At 41.1% G+C, this 17,917-nt stretch overlaps 1 protein-coding gene across 1 annotated transcript in view; it reads right to left on the reverse strand.

Annotated features, from left to right (window-relative positions):
- Positions 1-17,598, reverse strand: part of LOC126456558 (sialin-like) — a 91,133-nt gene extending 73,535 nt beyond the window's left edge. Inside the window, exons 1-2 of the mRNA XM_050092305.1 lie at positions 17,496-17,598; positions 5,157-5,341 (exon numbers count right to left, since the gene is read on the reverse strand). Coding sequence (XP_049948262.1) covers positions 5,157-5,341; positions 17,496-17,514 — 204 coding nt within the window. The 5' untranslated portion in view covers positions 17,515-17,598. The remainder of the gene's footprint in view (positions 1-5,156; positions 5,342-17,495) is intronic.
- Between the last annotated feature and the right edge of the window lie 319 nt (positions 17,599-17,917).

Genomic DNA, 17,917 nt, shown 5'->3' on the forward strand with positions numbered 1-17,917 from the left:
CAAACACACCTCACAAGAGCAAACACACCTCATGCACACACAATTGCCATAGCCGGCGACGTGGACTGGAATGCAACTGTCATGTTGAACAAAAGCAGCAATCTGGAGTGGGGTGTGGAAGGGGGAGGGATAGCAGGGTATGATGGGGGCGAGGGGAGGGGAGAAGAGTGCTGTCTGGGCCATCTTGATCCTCCCCTCCACCACCAGCTTTTCCAAACTGCACAGAGGGGAGTTATGTTAGAACACCTTCTCCACGCCCAAAATAATGCCAGCATCAACCTATTGTCCACTCACCTTCCACTCAACAGTTTCTGCCCCCATCCTATCACCTCCTCCCTATTCAAGTCCTTGTGCCCTCCCTCACTGTGCGTCACTATCTGCCTATGTACCTGTCTGTGTTTCCCCTTTTCTGCTCCCCCTTCCCCTTCTTCCCTGCCCTACAGTTTTCCGAAGCCGCACCTGGCAGTCTTGTCTTGCCTCCATCTAGTTCCTACACACTCCGCCAGATTGCACTCTTCTCTCCCTCCAGCCGTACGCCGCTGTCCCTTCCCATTCCCACCCCACACCAGACTGTTTCTTTAATTCAACATGACCGAGATGGCAGTCATATGTGTTTGACTTCTGCTTGATTCTGTGAAAATATATCTGTGTGTGTGTGTGTGTGTGTGTGTGTGTGTGTGTGTGTGTGTGTGTTTGTGTTTACTTTTCTGAAGGTTTTGGCCAAAATGTAAATGTGTATCAGTCTTTTCATTGTGGCTGTCTGCAACTCAAAGTTTCACCTTTACAATGAATAGCAATCTTCCCTTTTCCTAATATTATTGATGTTATAACCTGGGGTTTTCATCATTTGATTTTGAATAAATGATCTTAAATTGTAATACCTAGAAAATCCTTTTAAAACTGATTTACAGATCAATAAATGGCTACTACTACTACTACTACCACATCGAGAGATAGGTAAATTACACACAGACACAATGAAAAGACTGCTCAGGCCACAGCAGCCAGAAACAGATGCCATATGTGTGTGTGTTTTTTCTATTTTGGAAGAAGGACGTTTTTGTCTGAAAGCTAGCTTAAATGTTCAGCAGTCTCTTCACTGTGTCGCTCTGCAACTCAATGCCTTCTCTATGTAGTGAGCAGCAATCTATCCTTTTTTATATTGTTGTTATGAATCAGTATTCAGTACCATTACCTTTTTTGATAATGATGGATACTCTCCACCAACCTTTTGTTAGAGTGCTGCAATTTATGATTTAAAAAAACTAATCTGATTTTTTAATGTAAATGGGTAGATAAAAAAAATCTAGTCACCAAGCAGCGGCAGGAGAACACACACACAAACATGTTTAACTTTTACAAGCTTTCAGAGCCAGTGGCTCCTTCTTCTCGCAGAAGAGTTGAAGGAGAAGGGAGGGGGGTGAAGGAGAAGGACTGGAGAGATTTAAGGAAACGGGTACAGTTTAGAAAAGTCACTTGGAACAAGGGGTTAGGGAAGACTTCCCAGATGAGATGAGAAGGAAAGACTGATTGTTGGGGAGTGCACCTGAAGAGATTTGAAATACTGAGAGCTTAAAGGTGGAAGACAGGGTAATATGCAAGACAGAGATTACTAATAAAACAGTGCATGAATTAAAAAGAGTGAAAAGCTGAGTGCACTGTACGTAACAGAGGTGGAAGATGAGATGGTGAAAAATAGACGGGTCAGGAAATGAACGATGTAGAAAATTAAATTGGAGTGAAGAAAGGAGTAGTTACTGTGAATAAATGCTGAGATGGAAGGAATTAATGCAAATTAAGGTCAGATGAATGGCGAAAACTAAGGACATGTTGTGGTGCTAGTTCCCACCTGCAAACTTCTGAGATACTGATATCTGGGAGAAGAATCCAAACGGTGTGTGTGGCGAAACAGGCATCGAGGTCATGACTGTCTTGTTGTGGATCATGCTCTGCAACAGGATATTGAGTGTTTCTGGTATACACCTTCTGCCTATATCCATTCATCCTGACTGATAACTGGGTGGTAGTCCTACCGATCTAAAAGGCCAAATGGTGTTTATATAACAGCTGATATATGACATGTCGTTTCACAGGTGGCTCTCCATTTGATAGCATATGTTTAGCCAGTTATAGGGTTGCAAAAGGTGGTGATAGGAGGGTGCATAGGGTAAGTCTTGCAAGGGGGATGGACACATGGGTAGGAGCCATAGGGTGGAGAGATGGATGCAGAAGGAGCATAGTGTCTGACAAGGATATTGCAGAGATTAGGATGGCAATGAACTGCTATTCTAGGTATGGTGGGCAAAATCCAAGACAGAATGGATCACATTTCAGGGCATGATTTTAGAAAGTCATAGCCTTCTTGAAGTAGCTGATTAATACATTCATGACCAGGACTGAGTGACAAGTAGTGTGCTCTGAAGTTGCTTTTTGAAGGGATCAGCAGTACCAGGATTAGATGTGATGGCCTGGGAAATCTGCTTTTGAACTAGGCTGTTGGGATAATTACGCCCAATGAAGGATGAGGTGAGAGTGGTGGTATATTTCTGTAAAGAATCTGAATCCGAACAAATAAGTCTGACTGAATGTCAAGGCTGTATGGGAGGTAATGTTTCACATAGAAAGGGTGGCAACTGTCAAAATGTAGGTATTGTTGTTTGATTATTTTTGTTGTTATTTGATTTTTATACATTCTCATTCCTTGTGTATCCTGCACCCCTCACTTCCTGTGATCTGAATGACCAGCTTTTTCTTTTTAACCTTTCCTATTCTATCCCTCTCTCCTCCCTGAGGAAGGAACAAATAGTTCCAAAGCTAGCATAATATAATTAGTGCTAAGCATTTTCCCCTTTGAACATAAGGACTTACCAGTACTTGTGTTTCATACTTTATCAGTAAAAATTTATTATTGGATTGTTGTCTTTTTGGAATTAAATAAATTGTACTTTAGCTCAAACATCATTATTTGAAAATATTAAATCTCCCACTGAAAAATGTATTCAAACCAGGGAATTATTTGTCAATTTTCCATATTACATCAGTTAACAGTAGAACTTACCACTGATAGAATGTGCTAACTTATTCACGTGTGAATGGACAGTCTTTATAGCTTGCATAGACCATGCAATCCTTAACATTAGCCCTTTGCTGCAGGGTTTACTGGGCAAAGTAGTATAGTTGTATGACTGTAATCAAATCCAGGAAGACTACCATTCAGATTCCCCTCTGGCCATCTACATGTAAGTTTTCCACGATTACCCCAAACCACTTAAGGCGAATGGTGAAGTGCCCATTTAAAAGGCATGTTTAATTTTCAGCCCCATTCTTTCTCAGTCTGACTCTGTGCTCCAACCCTAAAGTTTTCAGCTACATTTCACATTAGCATATATTTGTCAAGGAAGGCCCCATCTGTTAGTAGTGCAGGAAGCAGATGGAATGGAAAGCCAGCACAATCGATTCGAAGCCCAGATCCCGTCACCACAACAAAGGCTGAAACTCTCTCCTCTCTTCTGAAGGCATGCAATTGGTCCTCCTAACAATACTTCCTGTCACATACCAGTAGTTTTAACAGTTCATTTCTGACAGGAATGTGACACAAGATGATGAGTAGAAACTCACTGAAATGTTGACTCAAGATGGCACTGCCACTCGGCTGATAACCCAAGAAGGTCAGTACCTTATCATTCTATCTTTTTAGATGATATCACACAACTTACAAATGGAAAACATGTTCTCAAGTTATATGACTTGAAAATGTGTTTCCTCGTACTTCCTGAACCTGTTCTCTGTTATCAACTGAGTGCTAAAATGGCTTCTCAACTTTCCCTTGTTCTCCTATAATGAACCTGCTGACTTTCTAACATACTTTTCATTTTCCTTTCCATTCTTCAGTACAGTTTTTTTGTGTATTGTATTTTACACTACTGGCCATTAAAATTGCTACACCAAGAAGAAATGCAGATGATAATCGGGTATTCATTGGACAAATATATTATACGAGAACTGACATGTGATTACATTTTCATGCAGTTTAGGTGCATAGATCCTGAGAAATCAGTACCCAGAACAACCACCTCTGGCCATAATAATGGCCTAGATACGCCTGGACATTGAGTCAAACAGAGCTTGGATGGCGTGTACAGGTACAGCTGCCCATGCAGCTTCAACACGATGCCACAATTCATCAAGAGTAGTGACTGGCGTCTTTTTACGAGCCAGTTGCTCGGCCACCATTGACCAGACGTTTTCAGTTGGTGAGAGATCTGGAGAATGTGCTGGCCAGGGGAGCAGTTGAACATTTTCTGTATCCAGAAAGGCCCGTACAGGAAATGCAACATGTGGTCGTGCATTATCCTGCTGAAATGTAGGGTTTCGCAGGGATCGAATGAAGGGTAGAGACACGGGTCGTAACACATCTGAAATGTAACATCCACTGTTCAAATTGCCGTCAATGCGAACAAGAGGTGACCGAGACGTGTAACCAATGGCACCCCATACCATCACGCCGGGTGATACGCCAGTATGGTGATGACAAATACACACTTCCAATGTGCGTTCACCACGATGTTGCCAAACATGGATGCAACCATCATGATGCTGTAAACAGAACCTGGATTCATCCGAAAAAATCACGTTTTGCCATTCGTGCACCCAGGTTCGTCATTGAGTACAGCATCGCAGGTGCTCCTGTCTGTGATGCAGCATCAAGGGTAACCGCAACCATGGTCTTCGAGCTGATAGTCCATGCTGCTGCAAACGTCGTCGAACTGTTCGTGCAGATGGTTGTTGCTACAATCCGACCTTTATCAAAGTCGGAAAGGTGATGGTACGCATTTCTCCTCCTTACACGAGGCATCACAACAACGTTTCACCAGGCAACGCCGGTCAACTGCTGTTTGTGTATGAGAAATCGGTTGGAAACTTTCCTCATATCAGCACATTGTAGGTGTCGCCACCGGCGCCAACCTTGTGTGAATGCTCTGAAAAGCTAATCATTTGCATATCACAGCATCTTCTTCCTGTCGGTTAAATTTCGTGTCTGTAGCACGTCATCTTCGTGGAGTAGCAATTTTAATGGCCAGTAGTGTAATACTATGATACTAGATAAACAATTTAGCAATGACTTCATGATTTACTCGCAGTACTTTAGGACTTACCTGTGATGCTGTGTCGTTGCTGTATGGATACACGTCAGTGATCATATGAGAGGTGGAAGCCGTCTCAGTCTTGACCATAGCCACGATGGCTACCGACAGGTTGACCTTGAGTGTGTACTGCACAGCGATCCCCATGAACGCCATGAAAGACACAATGTAGCGGGTGGGGATTGCTACCATCAGTCCTGCAGAAGTACACAATACTGTCCAAAACTCTTGTAATTATTCATCATCCCACAAAATATTTTGCAAAGGCTCTGCAGATTATTTGGACATGTATTTCACCTCTGTGCAGTCTACGGGCTAAGGCAAAACAAGTGTGTTTTGAAAGAGCTAACTTTAAAACCAGATGTAAAGACTAAAGTACTGCATGCTACCTCCGTGGCCGGTCATAAATCAGGCCGACCACTTCAGCCATAGGCTGTACTGACACCAATGCAGATTTTTTTCTAGTGGACATTTCACACAAACAGTTGTTGTTTGCTTGTAGCACTTAGGTTAACTAAACTACAAGCTGCCATTGGCCTAGTCTTGGTGACCTATATACCATTCTGCTTATTATTCTTTCTCTCTTGCACATGTAATGCTTACTGACTGAAAATAACATTATTTTGGTGTGGTTAACTATTTTACTGGTATATTAAGGTGCAATAGTCATGAAAAATGAAAAAGGGATGCTATTAATTGTTATTTATTTGAGGCAGCCAAATATACTGTCCTCTTGAACTGGAAAACTTTTAGGAAACTCTCATTCCTTCACCTAAACTGATTATCGCCCCAGTGCCACATATTCAAAAAGATCACTTATTATGTGGCGTACCGGTAATCCCCATATTCCAACTTTTTAATTCAGGCTTTCACCAACCTAGTGGCACACCAAATTAAAGTATTATCACAAGGTCATCATAACTGACACATAATGTGTCTCCAGTTAAACCCCAACTCTAATTGACTTTTCAGCATCTAAAATTCAGTATTAGATTTTCAACAGCCTTCACGCCAGCTTCAATTCTCTTATAAAGCTTATAATTTTAGAATACCTGGCAATCAGAAATATAATTATTATACAAATTTATGATGAGATTTGAAAAATGAACTCAAAGTGGGAATTACTACAGGGAAGATAATGCTCTTCTGACAAGGCACTATTATAGAACCAGGATTTGAGACCAACTGCAGAATGGTTCTGCTCCCACTAATGTACACTTTACGTAAGGACACAAAGATAAGATGGGAGAAATTAGTGCTTATATGGAAGCTAAAGCCAGTTGTTTCTCCCTGTTTTATTTACGAGTGGAATAGGAAAGAAAATGACTAGTAGTGGAATGTGGTACCCTCCACAATGCATAGTACAGTGGCTTGGAGAGTATGTATGTAGTCGCAAATATAGATCCATTGGTAAAGATTTGTGACCATTGCATTCTGTCATTCGAACTGCAAGCAGATCTCCACACAAGGATGACCTGTCCTCACTCCATTATTCTCCAATACCTGACCATCTGTTGCAACAGATGACACTTGTGCACAACTACCTGTGGAAGTGAGCACTTGCTGCCTCTTAACTGTAGCCCTGCTCATGCCCCACACCACTATGACTTTATAATTGGCATCCAACTCCAAATTACTTGCAATAAAATGATCAAAGAGCACAATATGCTGCTTGCATTGTTACAGGAACTGTCACAATGTGGGCTGTCAATTCAGCTTGAATAAAACACTGGTGTCCCATACACTAGGATTCAAATCTTCCAGTAATATTCTGCTGAATTAAGTACGACAAAGAATCAAATAAAAATGGTAAACATGCAATAAAAAAGAGAAAAATAATGTCTGTGACCTGTCAGTGGATTAAGCATGTTCCTAACAGTGTGCCAGATGTTCATTACGTGGCACATTGAGTGGAAGCACAAATACTGATTCATCAGTAGAGTGAGTATGGTCTCCCCAACAGTAACTTGCATCAGTGTTCTGCTATTTGGTTTCAGCACACAGAAAATGTGAAACATATTAAAATTAAGTGCAAAATGAAGGTCCAGTATGGTGATGCACAGTAGAAAATCTAAGAATGAGGTTGTAAGTTTAAAAATGATCTGACATCCATGGGTGATTCTAATTGTCCAGGTCAGGTATGTAGCATTGTGCTTCCACAAAACATTTCAGTTACTGAAGCTACTAAAACTGGGCTTCACTGTAGGAACTGTAAACATTAGGCATGTTTCAGTACACCACACTGTGTATGATGTGCACCAATATCACAAAGTGCTGGGTGCCCCAATAGCTAACTCCGGAGTGTGTTGATATGGTGAACAACTTTTGTTTGCACTGGATCAGAAAGTGATTCCTCTGCATGCAAGAATCTTCACTAGGAACACAACCATCAACCAAACATGATGAGTTAAAGGCCAGTCTTCATTACTCAAACCAAAACAGTTCTAAGACAATCAACAGCAGAGCAGATTAAGTTGACCATCTTTTGTGATGAAAACGGCGTCTCTTTCAAAGATTACTTTACTAAAAGGTTAATAATCAATATTTATGCATGTTGCACCAAAATGATGCTGACAAGCTTCAGGGAGTTGTAGAGGGTGTCTTGAGGAATCAACTAAGGACAGGCACCTGTGTCCAGAAATGTAATCCAATAATGCAACAGGGCATTGAAAATTCATGGGTAATACTTATCAACTAGCCACCTCTTCAGCAGCAAACATGAGCTCATACACTGATTGACGGCAGGAGGAACTTCATACAATTGGTCTGAAAGAATACAGGATTTAGAGAAAAATAGAAAAACCTTGTGGAAAATCAGTTTGAGTTTCAGAGAAATGGAGGACACACAAGGCAATTATACTTACCTTACAACTTATCTTAGAAGAAAGGGTGAGGAAGAGCAGGCCTGAGTTTGTGACATTTGTAGATTTGGAGAAAAATTTTTATAGTGTTGACTGCAACACACCCTTTGAAATTCTGAAGGTAGCAAGGATAAAATACAGTGTGTGAACATTTATGTATAACTTATTTGGAAACCACACCATAGTCAAAGGGCATGGAGGGGACAGAGAAGTTGAGAATGGAGTGACACACAAGCTGTGAAAGAAACCAAGGACAACTTTGGAAAGCAAATTAAAATTAAGTCAGAACACATTTAAACTTTGAGGTTTGCCAATGACGTGATAATTCCATCAGAGATGGCAAAGGACCTGGAAGAGAAGCTGAATAGAATGGACACTGTCTTGAGAAAAGATGATAACCTGAATTTCAATGGAGGTAAAACAAGGGTAATGGAGTGAAGCCAAATTAAAACAGGTGATGCTGAGGGAATAAATTAGAAAATAAGACACTGATAGTAGGAGATACACTATGTGATCAAAAGTACCTGGAAACCCCCAAAAACATACATTTTTCGTATCAGGTGCATTGTGCCGCCAACTACTGCCAGGTACTCCATATCAGCAACCTCAGTATTCATTAGACATCGTGAGAGAGCAGAATGGGGCTCTCCGCGGAAATCACGGACATCGTATGTGGTCAGGTGATTGGGTCTCACTTGTGTCATATGTCTGTACTCGAGATTTCCACACTGCTAAACATTCCTAGATCCACTGTTTCCGATGTGATAGTGAGGAGGAAATGTGAAGGGACACAAAAGTGTACAGGCCGACCTCGTCTGTTGACTGACAAAGACTGCCGACATTTGAAGAGGGTCATAGTGTGTAATAGACAGACATCTATCCAGACCATCACACAGGAATTCCAAACTGTATCAGGATCCACTGCAAGTACTATGACAGTTAGGCGGCACATGAGAAAACTTGGAGTTCACGGTCGAGCGGCTGCTCATAAGCCTCACATCACGCTGGTAAATGCCAAACAACTCCTCGCTTGGTGTAAGGAGCGTAAATATTGGACGATTGAACAGTGGAAAAATGTTGTGTGGAGTGACGTATCATGGTACACAATGTGGTGATCCAATGGTAGTGTGTGGGTATGGCGAATGCCCGCTGAATGTCATCTGCCAGCAAATGTAGTGCCAACAGTAAAATTCGGAGGTGGTGGTGTTATGGTGTGGTCATGTTTTTTAAGGAGGCGGCTTGCACCCTTTGTTGTTTTGCATGCCACTATCACAGCACAGGCCTACATTGATGTTTTAAGCACCTTCCTGCTTCCTACTGTTGAGAGAAATTTGGGGACAGGGATTGCATCTAACACCAACGAGCACCTGTTCATTATGAATGGCCTGTGGCGGAGTGGTTGCATGACAATAACATCCCTGTACTGGACTGGCCAGCACAGAGTCCTGACCTGAATCTTTTAAAATACCTTTGGGATGTTTTGGAACACCAACTTCGTGCCAGGCCTCACTGACCGACATTGACACTTCTCCTCAGTGCAGCACTCTGTGAAGAATGGGCTGCCATTCCCCAAGAAACCTTTCAGCGCCTGATTGAACATATGCCTGTGAGAGTGGAAACTGTCATCAAGGCTAAGGCTGGGCCAACACCATACTGAATTCCAGCATTACTGATGGAGGGTGTCACGAACTTTTCAGCCGGGTGTCCAGATACTTTTGATCACATGGTGTATTTAGTCAACATAATACCTGAAAATGGCAAAAGTACACAGGCTTTAAGGTGCAGATTGACAATAGGAAGAGAAACATTTCTGAGAAAGAGAACTCTGTTAACACCAAATACAAATTTACATGTTAGGAGGATCTTTTCTGATAAACAGTTCACAGAAGATGAGAGTAGGTCTGAAATGTACTGTTACAGGAGAATGTTGAACATTGAATAGGAACATAAAAAAAAGAGGAGGTACTGAATTCAACAGCTAGAAAGAAAATGTATGGCACAACTTTACTAAAAGAAGAAAGTTGACAGAACTCATCTAGATGTAGCAAGGAATCATCGAATTGGTAATGGAGGGAAGTGTGGGGGTAAAATTCCTGGAGGGATACCAATGCCTTACAGAAGCAAGTAGATTTAAATGGGTGTAGACTGCAGTAGTTATGCAGAGATGAAGGGGCTGACACAGGATAGATTAGCATGCAGAGCTGCATCGAATGAGTCTTCGGATTGAGGACCACAACAACAACAGAGAATGTTGATGCATTTACATCTGACACAACAACATTGCTTCGGGCCTGTCACAGTTTTATCTGGGAAAAAAGGACAGGTATACACTCGCACACACACACATATCCATCCACACATATACAGACACAAGCAGACATATTTAAAGGCAAAGAGTTTGGGCAGAGATGTCAGTCGAGGCGGAAGTGCAGAGGCAAAGATGATGTTGAATGACAGGTGAGGTATGAGTGGCGGCAACTTGAAATTAGCGGAGATTGAGGCCTGGTGGATAACGGGAAGAGAAGATATCTTGAAGGGCAAGTTCCCATCTCCGGAGTTTGGATAGGTTGGTGTTAGTCGGAAGTATCCAGATAACCCGGACGGTTTAACACTGTGCCAAGATGTGCTGGCCGTGCACCAAGGCATGTTTAGCCACAGGGTGATCCTCATTACCAACAAACACTGTCTGCCTGTGTCCATTCATGTGAATGGACAGATTGTTGCTGGTCATTCCCACATAGAAAGCGTCACAGTGTAGGCAGGTCAGTTGGTAAATCACGTGGGTGCTTTCACACGTGGCTCTGCCTTTGATCGTGTACACCTTCCGGGTTACAGGACTGGAATAGGTGGTGGTGGGAGGGTGCATGGGACAGGTTTTACACCGGGGGCGGTTACAGTGGTGGGAGCCAGAGGGTAGGGAAGGTGGTTTGGGGATTTCATAGGGATGAACCAAGAGGTTACGAAGGTTAGGTGAACGGCGGAAAGACACTCTTGGTGGAGTGGGGAGGATTTCATGAAGGATGGATCTCATTTCGGGGCAGGATTTGAGGAAGTCGTATCCCTGCTGGAGAGCCACATTCAGAGTCTGATCCAGTCCCGGGAAGTATCCTGTCACAAGTGGGGCACTTTTGGGGTTCTTCTGTGAGAGGTTCTGGGTTTGAGGGGATGAGGAAGTGGCTCTGGTTATTTGCTTCTGTACCAGGTCGGGAGGGTAGTTGCAGGATGCGAAAGCTGTTTTCAGGTTGTTGGTGTAATGGTTCAGGGATTCAGGACTGGAGCAGATTCGTTTTCCACGAAGGCCTAGGCTGTAGGGAAGGGACCGTTTGATATGGAATGGGTGGCAGCTGTCATAATGGAGGTACTGTTGCTTGTTGGTGGGTTTGATGTGGACGGATGTGTGAAGCTGGCCATTGGACAGATGGAGGTCAACGTCAAGGAAAGTGGCATGGAATTTGGAGTAGGACCAGGTGAATCTGATGGAACCAAAGGAGTTGAGGTTGGAGAGGAAATTCTGGAGTTCTTCTTCACTGTGAGTCCAGATCATGACGATGTCATCAATAAATCTGTACCAAACTTTGGGTTGGCAGGCTTGGGTAACCAAGAAGGCTTCCTCTCTAAGCTGGTGGTGGTGGATTCATTTCTATTGACTGTCATGATGAATCAGTTATATGAACGCGTTGTGTCTGTTCTTTTGGACATGTCCAAAATGACATACACAATGCGGAATTCACATCTGTGATACATATTATGTAAATTGGAGGTGGATAGGAGAAAAGGAATGGAAAGGGAAGAAACTATTGATGTCAGCTGCATTGGGACTTCATGCTAAATCAGCGGTGATGGGGAAAATGTCTGCCGAACCGGGATTCGAACTCGGGGTGTCCTGTTTATTAGGCAGTTGCATTAACCATTGCACCACCCAAACACAGTGTTAATCACAATTGCACGGACTATCTCCGTACGCCCCTCGGCCAACCCATACTGCCACCTAGCACCACCAATCCACAAAACCCCATCTATGTCCTCCATGTTCACTACTTTGAGATTCCCACAGGAGATCAAACAAAACTGTGCATCAGCACCGGAGGTGGTGGATTCATAGTCCATTGAGGCAAATCAATTACATGAATGCAAGGTGTCCTTTCTTTCAGGCATGTCTGAAAGAACAGACTCAACAAATTCATATAATTTGTAAATTGTCTGCATGAAAGAATGGACACCACACATTGATATAATTTAAGGGCAATGAATCCACCATTTCCTGAGTGGATGCACAATTTCATTTGACCCTCTGTGGGAATCTCAAAGTAGCGAACATGGAGGACATAGATGGAGATTGTGGATAGGTGGTGCTAGGTGGGAGTATGGGTTGGCTGAGGGGCGTACCAAGGCAGTCCGCACAGTTGTGATAAACGTTGTGTCCAGGTGGCACAGTGGTTAACACAATTGCCTGGTAAGCAGGAGATCCCAAGTTTGAATCATGGCCCAGCACACATTTTCATTTATCAGGTGCTGATTCCGCATAAAGTCCCAATGCAGCAGACACTGATACTTAACACCCCTTTCCATTCCTTTCTCCCCTATCTATCTTTAATTAATGTACTAAGTATTACAGCTGCGGATGAATGCTATAGATTACTGTTTGCAGGTATTCTGTTACATACAAGACTTCACATGCCATGCATTCCGAAACCTTGTTTCTATCACATCTACCATATCTATCAGATCTAGGCAGTTTCTATATGTTTGGAGCCCTCACTGAAATTTTTATTTTATTTCATTTCATGTTCTGCATCCCTGTAGCGAGTGAATTGCAACGATATGGAATGTGTCAGATTCTACATAGTTCAAATACAACTTGTATAAATACAATAAAAAGATACAATGTAAATAAAAATCAACTAAACAACAGCACAATCAATTAACAGAAAATTGTGTTTCACATGTTAGGGATGAGTAACATATTTCTAATATGGAATGTGTCAGATTGTACACAGTTTGAATATGTCTTACATAAATAAAAGATATAATGTAAATAAGGTATCAGCTAAACAACAGCACATTCACTTAACAGAACATTTTTGTTTCACATGTTAAGGACATGTAATATATAAAGGAGTCAAGATAAACTAAATATTCCAAAGGAAATACAGGAATACCAATAAATAATTGTGATATGCCTATGATAGTACTCAAAATAAAATTAATTACTAAGTTAACAACACTTGCAAATTTATTGATTATAATCATTTTCTTTCACATATTCATCAACTGTATAAAAAGAGTTCTCTATCAGGCACTCCTTGAGAGTTTGAATGCTGGAAATCTTTTGTGAAGGCATTTGATGTGTGGTGGAAGAGCATTAAATAGCTTAATGCTGGAGTAACAAGTTTCTTTTTGAAACATAGTGAGACTTTTCAGTTCAACGTCCAGACTGTTATTGGTTCTTGTATTATAGTCATGAAATTGGCGGTTATCTTTGTAGACAGAAGGGTTTTTATAAACAAAGGTCAACGAGGAAAAGATATATTGTGAGAAGGTGGTAAGGATCCCCATCATTTGAAACAAGTGCCTGCAAGAGTGCCCGTGATGGACACCACTCATTATTGTAACAGCTTTTTTTTTGTGCAGTGAAAATTTTCTTTGCGAGAGGTTGTTTGCCCCAGAATATAATAGCATATGACATTAATGAACGAAAATAGGCGAAGTACAAAGCCTTAATGGTGTCTACTTCAGCCACTGAAGCAATAACCCGAAGTGCAAATATTGCTGAGCTAGGTGTTTTATAAAGATGAAGAATGTGTGCTGACCAGTTACATTTTCTGTCTATATAAGCACCCAGGAATTTTGTAACCTCAGCTTTTTGTATTTCTTGATCTCTGAAGGGCAGCAAGATGTTCCACTCCAATTAAAATGTAAGTTATATTGTGCATACTTCCAAACAATTTCTTTCATGATGGGATGCATGCAGATAACGAGTGATGACATGCAGAAGGCAATTAACAATATCAACTGATTTTCACATGGGTAATTAACTGTTGCAAACTGCAACATCCATATTATTGTCTGCCTTCACAAGACAGTATTTCAAAATGACTGCAGTCATAACAAATCCTGAGTTGCGAATTGAAACAACGATTTGGTGGTAGTAGTAGTAGTAATACTAGCTGTATTAAAAGTAGTAGTAGTTCTATGTCATTATATACACGGATCATTTTTACAAGGGTAATGGACATGTATGTTACTACAGCTTATGAACAAAAAAAGTAAAATCATTCATGTATATTAGCATTTACAAACTTAAAGATCCAGCTCTAAAATGATGGGACAGGTAGCTGGCCACAGCCATGTAATAGGAACCATCCTGGCATTAGGCCTACCTTAAGTAATTTAGACACATCACAGGAAACCAAAATCAGGATGGTGGATGGAGATTGGTGTCTCCATCCTTCTGAATACAAGCCCAGTTCCTTTTAAACAGTGCTACTTTATTCGGTTTATTCCTAGTGTACAAACCTGTTTCGTAAATAAGTTCTTTAATAATCTAAATGACTAGTGCTACATTGTTCATTAATTTCCCACCACATTATTTTCTAACGTAACACTACACACACTATCAGCTTACACTGGGACCACAGCGAGTACGTTTGGTATCCATTTTTTGTACTGGAACTTATTATATGCCAACCTGAGGAAGCAGACTCAGTATCTGTCTATAATGAGAGGGACACTGAACTGAGAAAAAGGCTTATGTGCTAGTATCATACACTGCAGAGCTTTGGGAGTTGGGTTTTCCAGAAAAGAAGAAGAACAGTGTTTGAAAGTATTATGTGAAATGATAAACATTTTACGTTACTTTAAACTTTCAGTTGGTTGTGAGGCAAGCTTGGAAGGTGTACTAGGTAGCATACTGCTTTTCAAAGGCAGGATTACAAGTTCAAACTGAAGAAACACTAAAATGTGTTGTCTGCTGGCTAGTGTTGACACCTTTCTGGATGTCTTCCTTGAGCGAGCTCACAGTTTTGCCAACACTGAATGTATTGTCCGTTTATGATTCACTACAGGTATAAAAATTAATTTAATAACTTTCAGTCTTGCTAATGAATTTAATAAAGAAGATTTGCTTTATTTATTTTTTAAAAATTTGTTTCTTAGAATACTGGCACAGACATTGATGTCTGAAAATTACTGGGGAGGCTTTCATTCACACTACAGTACTAAATTTTAATTTCTTTCTGCAATAATTCTTCAATGAAGCTGGCAAACCAAGCCCAAGTAATGCACTTCATCTCCCTATCTTCTGCTCATTAAACTGATTCTGTGTGCATCTAATAATTAAGTAAACATGTGTGGCTTTCAAAGCACTATCCCATTTTTTTACAATTTAATTCTCAGAATGTAGGCAAAGACTTAGATACATGAAAATTACTGGGGAAGAATTTATTCATGCAACATTTTAAAAAAATCTTGTTTTCTCTCTGCAATTAATGCATAAAAGTGTACAAGTAAGTTCTCAGATGTAGGATCTGGATCAAACTTTAGCAGACACGCAGAACCAATTAAAAGTCATGGTCATGTGTCACATACATACCTATGATACTGAAATGTAGAGAAGTATATCTTTAACTACAAATCACAACACCTGTCACACAGAATGCCAAAAATTGTAGTTTAAGAAAAATATGCAAAATAAGAATTACAATTGGCAACAAGAGACACTGACTGATTACATAAGATGGCAAATGTCATTGTTACGTGACTTATAAGAAAATAAACAGTGGCATAATATATAAATACGAACAACATTATGCATATAATTTGGAATAACTGTAGAATGGAATCGACAGTGTCTCGAAAAGAGATTAGATGATAAACATCAACAAAAGTAAAATAAAGGTAATGGAATGGACTGGAGTGTAGTCTAATTAAATCAGATGATGGTGAGAATTTTGATTAGGAAATGAGACACTTAGGCAGCTAAATGACAATGTGGCTGGCAATAGCAAGACAATTTTTTTCTGAAAAAGAGAAGTTTGTTAACATAAAACAAAAATTTAGGTGTTATGATGTTTTTCCTGCAGGTTGGTTGGTTGGTTTGGGGAAGGAGACCAGACAGCGTGGTCATCGGTCTCATCGGATTAGGGAAGGATGGGGAAGGAAGTCGGCCGTGCCCTTTCAGAGGAACCATCCCGGCATTTGCCTGGAGTGATTTAGGGAAATCACGGAAAACCTAAATCAGGATGGCCGGACGCGGGATTGAAGCGTCGTCCTTCCGACTTCCTGCGGGTATTTCTGTGGAATGTAGCCAAGTAAAATAAACGAAAAGCTTTTGAAATGTGGTGCTAGAGAAGATGGCTGAAGACTAGATGCTGGATCAAATAACTACTGAGGAAGAACTGAATCAACTTGGTGAAAAACGAAATTCTTGGCAAACATCGATTAAAAGAAGCGACAGAGCACATCCTGAGGATCAAGAAATGGCTAGTTCTATAAAGGATGGGCGTATGGACGGCAAACATTGTAGAGGGACACCAAGGCATGACACACAATTAAACAGATGAAAATGGATTTCGATAAGATTTCAAAGCGGTGCAAAAATTGCAACTTACTTTAAATGTTGAGAAACGTAAAACCGTGCTTTTCACAAAACTATGAAACACAGTATCTTATGACTACAATATCAATGAGTCACAGCTGGAATCGGTACCTGGATGCAAGAGTTTGTAAGGATATGTAATGGAACCTAACAAAGGGGCAGATAACAGATTGCCTTTTACTGGTCGAATACTGGGGAACTGGAAAACAGTCGTGCAACCCATCCTAGAATACTAGTGAAGTGTGTGAGACCTGTACCAAATAGGACGAAGAGGTGATATTCAAGGAAGAATTACCCCTTTGTTTGACCCACGGGAGAGCGTCATGAAAATGCTGAAAGAAATGAACTGGCAGACACTTGAAGATTGACACAAACTATCTCGCAAAAGCCTTATTAGAAAGTTTCTCGAGCCGAACAAACTGTAATCGACGACTCTACGAATTTACTACAACCCCTTACTTATCGCTCCCACATGGGTCGAGAAGACATGGCTAGACTAATTACACTGCAAACGGAGCCATTTACCCAGTCATTCTTCCCGCGCTCCATGCCGTGTACGTGAACGGAAAACGGAGAAAAGCCCAAATACAATGTCGACATACTAAGGTAAATGTCCTTTGCCATGTACTTCACTGTGGTTTGCAGAGTGTGTATGTAGATGTCGATTCCAATACCGTAGTAACGCAGATATAAAGAGATTTGCTCAGTTAGACTAGTGTGAAGAACTACATCACACCAGTCTTCGAACAGAGGACCATAACAACAATAAGATGCTATTTGTTCACAACGTCCTATTCGAGGGCTCCCTAGATCTGTATCTAAGTTGCTCGATTCCATGTAATGAACATTTTGTGTCCGGCCACAGCCAACAATGGTGATCTAAAAATACAGTACCTGTCTGTACAATAGCCATTACGAAGTGATTGTACTGCCACGACGAATCAGTAAGCACATGTGTAATGTCAGCACTGCTTGACAAATGCGCAGCTTGTACAACTCCCACTTATTACTGTCCTGTGCTGCCACTCTCCCAGAGACCTTCAATGCGTTGGACTTGCATGGGTGGAGTTTACTCCCTTCGCTCTTCAAAAATCTCGGACCGGACGTCGTGGACAGTCCTTGGAGCGGATATGCAAATAAATTTTTTATCCATCTTTTCGATATTGTAACTCTTCTTACTTTCCGTGGTTGCTAACAAAATTTATCTTTAATTATGTTTTGCATTTAGGTCCCTACTTAACCACCACCTAGGAAATCGCTACACATTCCAAAAGTTATGCCAGCATGTGCAACAATGATGATTGTAAAGGTCATTG

Source organism: Schistocerca serialis, chromosome 2 (genome assembly GCF_023864345.2).
Source record: "Schistocerca serialis cubense isolate TAMUIC-IGC-003099 chromosome 2, iqSchSeri2.2, whole genome shotgun sequence".
Classification (NCBI taxonomy): domain Eukaryota; kingdom Metazoa; phylum Arthropoda; class Insecta; order Orthoptera; family Acrididae; genus Schistocerca; species Schistocerca serialis.